Here is a 12,468-nt window from a genome sequence, read left to right on the forward strand (position 1 = left end):
ACAGAACTGAGTTTCAACGTTAACAGAGGGGATCTCCCCATGCACATATGGCATTCTGGGTGGAAGGAACACCAGACTTTAAGAATTCCACTGATGAAGAAATCAGAAATTTCCATGATCAGTATGTCAGCTGTGATATACCAACAGATGATGAAGAGCTTTGTGAATTGGTAAAAAAAAGTTCAGAGTCATATACATTCTCCTTCATGCAGGAAACCAGGCAAAAGCTGTAGATTTTCATTTCCCAAGCCACCAACAGATAGAACCATTATAATTAGAACAGTTAAAAAGACAGATGAAAATCAACAAGAGCCATCCAGTGAACCAGCCAACATGACAGATGCTCAAGTGAAAGAAATACTATCTCTTGTGTATGCCAAACTGGATGAGCTAGGAGAAGACATAACCACAGAGCATCTACTGAAAGGAATCGGACTTCCAGAAAAACTTTACTATTCTGCACTCTCTCAGTGCAGAAAAACAGATTCTATTATTATGAAACGACAACCCAGCCAGAAGTATGTAAACAACTACAACCCTACACTTCTTAAACTATGGAAGGCCAATATGGACATCCAACTTGTCTGCAACCCGTATGCATGCATCATGTATATTGCTTCATATATAAGCAAAGCAGAGAGAACGTTAGGAGATCTCCTGAAATCTATTAGTAAGGAGTGTTCTAACATGGATATTACACGACAGCTTAGAACTGTAGCAAGCAAGTTCCTGACCCACAGAGAAGTCAATGCTCAGGAGGCAACTTTTTGAGTGTTGTCACTTCCATTGTGCTATTTTGACAGACAACGAATATTTGTTTCAACTAATCCACCTATAGAGAGAGTGAAATTATTGAAACCCAGAGCTGTCATAGAACAAATGGAAGATGATGATGAAGATATCTATCAAGCTGGTCTTCTTGACAAATACTCTATGCGACCACTTTATCTGTCAGACATATGCTTAGCAGAATTTGCTGTAACATACACAACATTCTACTCAAATTTTGATTCTGAGGACACAAATCCAGAGGTGATTGGTCTAGCGGATGATCTGGAATCCCCACACTACATCACATTAACAGATGGAAAAAAAATGGTGAGGAGAAAAAAGACAGCAGTCATACGAACACACAAAGTCTCACAGAAAAAGAATCCTGAGAAGTATTCCTATGCATTATTGTTGCTATATGTCCCATGGAGAAACGAGGAAAAAGACATTGGACCTTGTGAATTTGAAGGAGATTTCTTCCAGAAAAAATTGGCAACTTACGCTGAACAAATCAACGCTATGATGCTGAGATTTGAAAAACATGCACAGTTAATAGAAGAAGCACTGGATGACATTGAAGAAAATGGTCCTCCTGATCCTGATGCATGGGGACATCTGGCCCCAGAAACAGTGCAAGCAAACCTTGATGCTGCTAGAGAAGGTTCTATGGATGATGAAAATGCTGATTTTATGGATCCAGGAAGAAACAGAGTTCCCAATGGAGACCCATCACTTGAATCACCCCAAGTCATTTATGAAGTTCTAGCTTCCAGGTTGACAGACCACCAGTGGAGAGAGAATCCACTCGTTGAATGAGGGGCAAACTCTGGTTCACAATTTCTTTGTCACATGGTGTACAAGGTTATGTCAAAGTAAAAAGATGCCTCCAAAACCTGATGCTTTTCACATATTTGTCAGCGGCGGAGCAGGAACGGGCAAATCTCATCTCATTAAAACCATTCAAGAATCAGCTCTCCGTCTATTCCGCCCTGTCACAGAAACCTCGGATGAAATAACAGTCCTTAGAGCAGCTCCTATGGGCACAGCAGCTTTTAATGTGTTTGGCATGACCTTACACACTCTGCTTTTCTGTTGCCTGTAATGAAGGGGTTTTCAACATATAAGCCTCTCTCACAAGAAAAATTGAACACACTCAGATGCAAACTTAGTTCACTGAATTATTATAGATGAAATATCAATGATAAGCGCTGACATGCTTCTGTTCCTACACCGCCGTCTTCAAGAAATCACAGGGAGTTCTGAAATATTTGGTGGACTCAGCATCTTTACCTTTGGAGATTTATTTCAACTACCTCCACATGCACAGCGAGCTCTTTTTGATCAACCTTCTGAAGAGATAGCAAGATTATATGGATCTCTATGGAAAAATCATTTTAAAGTTGTAGAACTTCAACAGATCATGAGACAGAGAGATGACTTATCTTTTGCCAGATTGTTGAACCGTGTAAGAAGTGGACAGCACACAAGTGATGATGTATCGACACTGTGTACAAGGGAAACAAATGACCCTCCTGAAGACATCCTCCATGTTTACACCACAAACAAAGCAGTAGACAATTACAACAACAAGAAACTGGAATCACTTTCAACCTCAAAATTTGTTGTGAGAGCACAAGACTCAAAGAAGGATGTTACAACAGGTGCCATTGCTGTAAATCTCTCAGATAAGCAACAGAAACAGGAGGCTTACGCTCAACTCTTCATTTAGCTGTAGGAGCTAGAATTATTCTGACATACAATGTTAGTACAGCTGATGGTTTGGTAAATGGAGCTAAAGGAACAGTGAAAGGATTCATACCAACACCACCAACTACTGCAGATGACAACTACACACCAAATTTTATTCTCATTGAATTTGACAACCCAAATATTGGACATCAGACCAGGATTTTATACGGACGCCTCCTTCAGCATCAGTCAACAGTTGTACCTATTGTTCGACAACAGGTTCAAGTGCAGTTAGGCAAACACTCAACTGTGCATGCAGTCCGTTTCCAGTTTCCTCTCACGCTCGCTTGGGCAACCACTATTCATAAGGTGCAAGGAGAGACACTGAACAGCATTGTAATACACTGCAATGGCCAGTTCCAGCCAGGACAGCTCTATGTTGCTTTAAGTAGAGTAAAATCATTGAATGGCCTGTATCTTGTGAATTTTGACAGCCAAAAAATCAAAACCAGTGCCAAGACCATTGCTGAAATGGAAAGGCTCATAAACTCCATGAAGTTCTTTCCTCCTGATACCCTATCATATCTACCAGATTCCAACTCGATGATCAGCATATCAGCAGTCAATGCACAATCATTGCACAGCCATCTGCTAGATCTGCTCATATTTTAGGAGTTACAGAGACATTCTTAATGCCGTCTGACAGTGACTGTGATTATGATTGGAAAAATCACCATATCTTCCGCAAAGACAGACACTACACCTGGGAAAATACAACTGCTCCAACATCTAGAACATAGCATTCTGCTCATGGAGGTGTAGCTGTGTATGTTAGTGATCATTATTGTGTAGAAGTTAATTGCCAGGTCTATCATTTACCTGTTGAGTGCATTGCTCTTGTATTATTTAATAGGAATTCATTTTTGAGATTCTGTTTCGTTGTCACATACAGACCTCCAAATCAAACATTAGAAATCTACCTAACCCATATGGACAATGTTATGAAAAACATTCCTCATCTAAACATACCAACTCTTATTTCTGGAGATTTCAATGTAAATCTCCTTCAAGCGTCACCATCGCAGAAACTATTGGAAACATTCTTTGCATCCTATGGCTTCCAACAGATCATTGACAGTCCAACACATATCTCAGGATCCCTTTTAGACCATATGTACTGCAATTTCGCCTTTTCTACAGATGTATACAAGACCGTGCAGCCAACCTATTTTTTTCAGCACTCCTTTGTCCAGATAATTTTTCCTCGATAAAAATGAACTCTCGTTGGTCATCATTTATAGATTTATATATCAATAAGACATTTACAACACTACTTAAAGAGTTATATGTATTTATTTCTTTTAAAGGAATCATAAGCTAGGGCACAATAGATAAGCCAAATTTTTCCTCTTATTTTTGATTTTGTGAAACTTTAACATTTTGTTGTAGGATACAAAATCTGTATTTAATATAATATTATACAAATTTGACCACACTATTTTTGCTCTCATAGTTTGAAATATGGCTTATTAGACAACTGTAAAATTACACATTCAAATTTTGATAGGATTTTAAGAATTTTTCATATAGTTTCTATGCTAGTGACTCTTGAAGGAGTCCTGTTTTAGAACTTTCAATTCATCTAGTGCAAATAAGTATCATACTGTTCATAAAAATAACCATTTTGTTACTTAAACTCATTAAGTTATATTGATCTTGGCAAATTTCAGCAAAATTTTACATAAAAGTAGAAAATACACCTTGCTCACCTTTGAAACTTTGGTGATGCTAATCTTTACCAGATTTCTCTCTGTATAATACTTTTTGAGGCCATGCCCTACCAGTCCTCACCCCCACCTCCACCCACCCAAGAGGTCATGATTTTAACAATTCAGAATCTGCACTACCCCAGGATGCTCCCATGTAATTTAGTATCAGCTTTTCTGACCTATTGATTCTTGAGAAGATTTATAAAAAATTTTCCCAATACATGTTTATTTTAATGCAAAACTTTGATTCCTTGATGTGGCCCGATCCTACCCGTGGGGGTCATACTAGTAGTTTTGACAATTGAGAATCTATACTACATCAGAATGTTCCAAAATAACTTTCAGCTTTTCTGGCCCAGTGGTTCTTGAGAAGATTTTTAATGACCCCACCTTATTTTTGTCATCTCTTGATTATCTACCCTTGTAAGAGAACTTGGCACTTCACTTCAAGAATTTAAACTCTCTATTACCCAAGGATGCTTTGTACCAAGTTTGCGTAACATGTAAAAATGATGAAATTTTATTAAAATTTAAAATGATTTTTATATTTTTCAAATGATAGTTGACAGCTTAAGATGTCATATCTTAAAATTGGAGTTATATCTTATGGTTAATTTGTTGACCCCCAAGCCTCCTTAAGTGTGAAACATCAGATTCTTAGATTCAAATAAATTCCTAGTGATTAATGATGACTTCTATCAGATCAACTCATTATGTACAAAATATATAATATACAGACAAGTTCCATTCACTTGCAAATAACCTTTCCTTTCTACTCTTTCGATGGCAAAGGTTACATATGTTCATTGATTGTAATTTTTAAAATGAGCAATTTTATTAAAGACATAAATCCATATTATTAGTATTTTTCTTATGATAGGAAAGATTACCGGTATATGATTGATTGTGATTAAAATGAGCAATTTCATTAAAGACATAAATTCATATTATTAATGCATTTTCATGTGACTTCACTTTGTCCATAATGTATACATTTCATTATACCCCCACTTGAAAAGTGGGAGGGTATATAGTAATTGGTATGTCCGTCTGTCTGTACGTCCGACTGTTACGCTTTGGGGTACCCATCTCTTATCCGCAACTCCTCTCATACAATTGAAGGAAATTAATGAAACTTTCACAGAATCTTTATTACATATTGCCATTGTGCACCTCCTACTTTACTAGCTGCAGAGCTGTAGCGTTATGGTTTTATATATATTTGTCTTTGACCATAACGCTTCAGATCCCGTAATGCAAAAAAAGGTGCAATTTACGGCGCAATATTTTCGGCGCACTTTCTAGCATTGGTCAATCAAAAACCTTTCACTCCCTATTTCTAGACACAATCTGTAGCCAATATGAATATTTTATCCACATCCAATAAACTCGCTTGAAGTGAATTTTCAGCAATCTAACAAATAATTTTAATTAAGCGAGTATCACTTGTCGAGACGACTATAAAGGGTTGGAAGATGGATAAAATATACAGATTAGTTAAATAATGTGCCTAGAAGTGGGGAGTGAAAGGTAGTTAATTGACCAATGATGGAAGTGGAGAAATTTTCCCCAGCAGTGCGCAAAAAATCTTGCGCCGTAAATTGCACCTTTTATGCATTACGTGATCTGTAGCGTTATGGTCAAAGACAATATATAAAATCATAACGCTACAGATCTGCAGCTACTACTTTACCACCTACTTTACTTTTTGATCTGACACATATTTTGGATTTTCCAGAGCAAAACATGGATACTGCCATTATATTCATATGGGATGCGGGGGGTATTATTTAGTGAGCTCATTGGTCACAGTACCTCTAGTTTTTCTTCTCGTTTTCCTTTTTTTGTAAAATGCCGTTTGCTTTGTTTAAAATCTTGTTCATACGCGTTACCAAGGTGAAAAGAGAAAACAATACGTCCTCAAGTAATTTATTTCTAATGATGAAAACACCGAATGACGATGAAGATAATTAAGGTGAAACTATTTACTGACACCCTAGTATCTGCATTTGATGTCACCAACATTAACAATGACTGGCCGGAAGGACGTTAAATTGGGAAAGAATTTAAATTGATATTTTATTGTCGAGATACTGGTTAATGATAAAGTGCGTTAACGAATTTTCAATTTTCAAAAATCGTATTCTGAAACTCTGGATGTATATATTTTGGCCGTTATTCTATGCAAAAGTGCATACAAGTATTTATACTTACAATGGCTGTACATGTACAAGGCATGTAAAATCGTGCAATGTTGAGATAGTCTGTTTAATTATTCAACGAAAAAGTATATTATTTTGTACAATAACATTTTAAGTTTAGTAGCAAATAACTGCATACTCAAAAATTTTTAATTTAATGTTGGATGTTTTTCCGTGAATTAGAAACGTCACCTCCACTTACAACTACCATGCATGCGTGCATGTAAGTTTAAGTTTCATAAAACAATATCCACCTCGATAAAAACAGGGGGAAAATATTGCAAACCCAGCTAGTGTTTATTCGGCTATCAAAATACATAAAACTTGCAATGAATAAATGTACAAGCGATTACGATTGATTTAAACAAACTAAAATAGAGTGAAATTAAATGATATTGAAAAAACGACATGATTTCAAACCCAATTTTCCAGTTGTAACTATCGGAGTACACATTGGATTCTCACATATGCCCACTGTTCTCTTCAACCACGTGCTTGTAAACGAGGACGGGCAACACAACTTTATACACAAAGCGACAGAGCTGGATATAAACTTTTTCCTATATTAGAAATACGTGAATAATAGTATATTATAAAGTATTTTTTATGGTCAATGTTTAAAAAAAATGATACCCCGGTAAATGGAGAAACAAAAGAGTAATGGTAAAAAAAAGTACATATACAATATGTCCTATCACTATCCATCACTAATTATAATTATTTGCCGAAGCCCCTTCTCAATTACAATTGAAATAAAATACATTAACACAGAATAGAGAATTTTTTTTATTTTGCGCGAACATGCAAAAGAAAGAGAACAGAATTCAAAATGATTTTATGCACCAGTGTTTGGAATTACGATTAAATATAAAAGATGGGTAAAATAATCTTATTGAATCGCGATGTAATTAAAAACACTGTTTTCTATTAATTGATAGGTCTTTATACACAATGGTCTAATACAATCACAAACACTTGCTTTGTTTATGTCCACAGGTGGCTGGTACACTGGTGACCTTGATCGGAAGCGTGGGATTCGCGGCTCGGGTTGCATAACATCTAGATGAACATGGGGATCGTAAAATGTATACAACTAATGATCGTGAATTATTCGATGTATAAAGTTTAAGATTAATTATATAGTTTGTTAAAATGATAAATGTAGAAAGATAGATGTCATATCTTCCGCTTTTAAAAATGTGTTCACTATAAAACTAATTAAATAAAGAAAAACAACTAGTTGTAATAAATAATTTAATAGTTAACCAAAAACACGTTTAAAACCTTATTGTGAAGAAAATCAACATAAAATACCGTAGGGTATATTATTTACAGCAAGTTATATAATACACTTGAAGAGGTCAGATTTACTTGCCGAATAAAAACGTTACATGTTTACCTGACCTGCTTTCGACTGCGTATTATGCAATAACCCCGGTATATTCGAACAAATAAACATTCTCATAAGATCAAAAAGGTGTTAAAGAACAATTTTGCTCCTAAGATCCAGATCGAAATATTTACCGTTTTTGAGTTATAAAGCAAAAACTTCCAAGCTCCATAGATCCCTAATTTTAGGGGCCAGCCCCTTTTTATAGTATCAAATAAAAGCTCTTGCAATTATGCACAACTTTTCTTCTACATGTCTTAACAAAATATTTTTAGTTTTCAAGGTATAAAGGAAAATATGTCAAATTTTTTGCTGTTTTCCACGTTCTAACTTTTGACCCCTCTTTAGCCCCATTTTAAATGCAAAAATCAAAAAACAAAACTTCAATGCTTCCTCTTTTCAATTTCAAAGGGTTTTGTGCTCCAGTTATTACCTTTTCTGAGCATTTCTCTGGAATACAGAGGTATGAAAAATTCAAAGGGGAATAATTTTTAAATAGAAGGTAATTTCCCAATTGTGTATCAATATTCGGAAAGGGTTTGAGGAAGTCTAAAAGCTCTGAAATTTTGAACAAAATCCGTTCAGAAATGAGGAAGCTATGAAGCTTCAAGTTGGCGTCTAGGAAAAAAAAAAGAATAATAAGAATAATCTTAATCATCAGAATCAGTAGAAGGTCTTCCGTTGGAAACGGAGGACCTTAATTATTCATATAGCAATTCAACACCTGGGTCTATTTGCCTGGCATACTTTTGTATAATAAATGATAGCTTTAGTTCAAGAGACATTTATTTCCATAAATGAGAGAAATAAATTTTTTCATGATATCTCATTACTCTCTACGCTGCACCCTAATTTCAGGGTACTTGCGTGTAGTTAGACTGACCCGCCATTTGACATAAAAAAGAATAAATTGCAATCTGCACTGTATGACAAAAATTTAAAATAAATCCATGTATTTTAAACATTATGTTAGACCAAGATAGAGTAATTGAAAACTTTATTTGCATGTATTTTCTCCATTTGAATAATCAAAAGCAATTTTCTATGTCATTACTTCACTGTCTTCAAAGATTTTTCCTGGATAAAGAAGGCACGCTCCCTATATTAGAAATGGATTTGTTTATTTCAAAATAGCCCCTTTTTCACTATATAATTTTCTTAAAGTCCAAAAAACATTTTTCGTTAGTGTATAGAGGGTTTTTATTGATAAAAATTTCAGATTATTATCAAAAGGAGACAAACTTACCTGGTAAATGTCCTATGAAGACAATCTAATTATTACAAGATTAAGTGAATATCTTGTCAAAGCTTTCAAAATAAGGCAAAGTGCCATGAGTTTACACAAATAAATGTATTTTTATACCCCCTGCTTGAAAAGTGGGAGGGTATATAGTGATCGGGATTTCCGTCCGTCTGTCTATACGTCCGTCCGTCCGTCCGTCTGTTACGATTTGGGGTACCCATCTCTTATCCGCAACTCCTCTTATACCAATGAATGAAATTTTATGAAACTTTCACAGAATCTTTATTATATATTGCCATTGTGCACCTCCTATTTTACTTTTTGATCCGACACACATTTTGGGTTTCCCGGCCACAGCAAAACATGGACTTTGTCATCAGTTATAACCATATGGGAGGCGGGGGGTATCATTTAGTGAGTTCATTGCTCACAGTACCTCTAGTTTTTAAATACTTATAAACCTGTATTGTATTCATTTTATTTAATTTAAATGTACGGTTAACATAAAATGTTCTAGACACATATTGTATACTGGTATGTATTGATAATACATGTTTTGATCACATGTTAATTAGCGATTTGATAACCCCAACTGCTGCATCTACAGTTACTTAAATATGGATTATATCAAATATATACATGTGTGTGTGTGTGTTTATGTTTGTGTATGTAACCTTGCTTTCAGAACTTTCTATCTTGTCATTGTAAAAATCTTTGATGCCTTCTGGGCCCAAAATTGGAAAATAAAATAATCTTATCTAATTATTATTCCCTCAGTTTGTAAAAAACGGGAGGGAATATAGTAATCGGTATGTCCATCTGTCCGTACGTTCGTTTGTTTTGTGATACTTTCACAGATCTAGGTTTTAGAAAAATCTTTAAACTTGGCCTTGAGCTACCAAGCAGGAGACATCAGTGTTTTGATGATTGAATGATATATATGCATTGTTAAAGGACTTAAAAGGTACATGGACAGTAAACATTTTCAAATGTATTTTTTTATTTTTTATGTTTACAAAGACTCAACTAAGGTATTTTTAATAGGATTTGAATTTCAGTTGTCGAGATACAAGATAGATTTAGAGTTCCAAACCTTTGTTATGTAAACAAGACCCATTCTATGTTTTGGGGTGTGTATCATTTTACCCCACCTCTGTTGATTTTTCCGTGAAATCCTGGCTTACGATTGGTTAAAGTCTGTCACGTGAAGGCGGTGGATTACTTATACCCGGTCAGTTGTAAATCTATACCTTGTCGATGTGTTACTTAACAAACACAATGTGACGTCATAATAGGCACAGTATAAGCGTAATGAAGCATGAAGCAGAGAAACACATAAATAAACCACAGATAAAACGTAAATTTTTCATCTGTGGGGTAAATTCGTTACATAGTCTTTTAGTGACAGGGTATGGGATGATACCTGGTTAGTAAATTTCATAGCTGACTCGGCTCCGCCTCGCCAGGTATGAAATTTACTAACCAGGTATCATCCCATACCCTGTCACTAAAAGACTCTGTAACTAATAATACCCCCCGCTTGAAAAGTGGGAGGGTATACTGTAATCGGTATGTCCGTCTGTCAATCTCTCTGCTACGCTTTGGAGTACCCATCTCTTATCCGTAACTCCCTTTATTCCACTGAGTGAAATTTAATGAAACTTTCACAGTCTTTCTTACTTTTTGCCATTGTGCACCTCCTATTTTACTTTTTGATCCGACACAAATTTGGGGTTCCCGGCCACAGCAAAACATGGACTTTGCCATTTTATTCATATGGGAGGCGGGGGTTATCATTTAGTGAGCTCATTGCTCACAGTACCTCTAGTTTCTGCTACATTTTCGAAATTTTCATTACCGCTACATAGTCATCACCACTGTGACGAGTTGAAATTTTTGGCGATTTAGCGGTTATGTTGACTTCCCTGTTTTTGTTCACACAGGATAAATATTCTAATATATGCTTGTTCAAAGCAGATTTTTTCAATAAAGAAGCTAATTAGGTACCCCAAAGCGTAACTGACGGACGGACGTACAGCTAGACGGACGGACATATACCGATTACTATATACCCTCCCGCTTTTCAAGCAGGGGTATAATAAGATTAGACAGTTTTTAATGATACGCTTAATCTCGGTAATAAATATGATATTTTCTCTGTGTAAACAAAAACAGGCACGAGCAATGTTTACATTATGGAGAATTTTAAGTTCTGTATACATTGTACATCTCCTTTGCAAATCAACTAATGATTTTCAAATTCTTGCTGATCATTTAAATTGCTTTAATCAAGAACTGTAGTTCAAATATAGTGCCTACGTGCAAGTCTGAATAGTTTAAGAATTTAATTTAATTAAGATCTGTAAACATTAATATAATATTATTGGTTGTAAGATCAGTTTTAAGTATGTCTATGTTCCTTTATATACATGATTCGTATATATGACATTGTATTTTTCTTTTCACTGTTTATCTATCATTGTGAATTAAAACGATTAATAATATACATTTATCCACTGGGTGTGAGTGGGATAGCTCTTTTATCAAACTCGCGACAGAGAACTATTCCCCGAGGCTTGCCATATCTGGATTCCTTTTGTACTAGACCGTTAACTCTGTAAGAAGTTTTCTCTACGAGATAAAAGCAGTGGGGATGTTAAAGTATCCTCTCATTGTTTTTTAAGGTCTTCCGTTTCCAACGGAAGACCTTCTACTGATTCTGTTGATTATGATTATTATTCTTTTTTTTCTTCTACTTCCTAGACGCCAACTTTGAAGACTCATATCTCACTCATTTTTCAATAGATTACGCTCACATTTTTAGAGTTTATAGAAGTTACTAAACTCTATTAGAATGTTGTCTAATATTTTAAAAACTCACTTCCGGTTTTGAGTTATTTCCCTGTAAACGATATTTTATAGGCTTTCATTTCCAGATAAAGGCTCAGAGACCACAGAGGCTGGAACAGAAATTCTACTGATTTTAGATAATAGAAGGATTGAAGTTGTGCACATCGTTTTTTTATTTTTTTTGATTTCTGTATTCAAAATGGCGCTATATAGGGGTCAAAAATTAGAATGCCTAAAACAGCGAAATTTTACAGATATTTTCCTTTCTATCTTCTAAACTAAAAATATTTTGTTAAAACATATAGAACAAAATTTGTGCAGAATTACAAGATCTTTCAAATAATATCTCAGAAAAGGACTGACCCCTAAATTAAGTAATCTAGAGGGGCCAATTTTTTTTCCCCAGATATCTTTCAAAGTATTAAGAATTTGTCATACATCAAAGAAGCAAAGCTGTTCAAAATCTTAAGTAAAATCTATTGAGATCATAGGATATTGACAACTAAATACAGTTAAGGCCCCGAGCAAAATTATTGGCGATTTTTTTGTGATAAA

At 35.1% G+C, this 12,468-nt stretch overlaps 1 protein-coding gene across 1 annotated transcript; it reads left to right on the forward strand.

Moving 5' to 3' along the window:
* The first annotated feature begins 1,984 nt into the window (after positions 1-1,984).
* LOC134248951 (uncharacterized) lies at positions 1,985-3,132 on the forward strand. Its single transcript, XM_062731333.1, has 2 exons — positions 1,985-2,432; positions 2,501-3,132. The coding sequence occupies exons 1-2, from the start codon at positions 1,985-1,987 to the stop codon at positions 3,130-3,132; spliced, it is 1,080 nt and encodes a 359-aa protein (XP_062587317.1).
* The last annotated feature ends 9,336 nt before the right edge of the window (positions 3,133-12,468 follow it).

The sequence above is a fragment of the Saccostrea cucullata genome, unplaced genomic scaffold, assembly GCF_032062105.1.
Source record: "Saccostrea cucullata isolate Sc308-1 unplaced genomic scaffold, CSIRO_AGI_Scuc_v1 ctg4902, whole genome shotgun sequence".
Classification (NCBI taxonomy): Eukaryota; Metazoa; Mollusca; class Bivalvia; order Ostreida; family Ostreidae; genus Saccostrea; species Saccostrea cuccullata.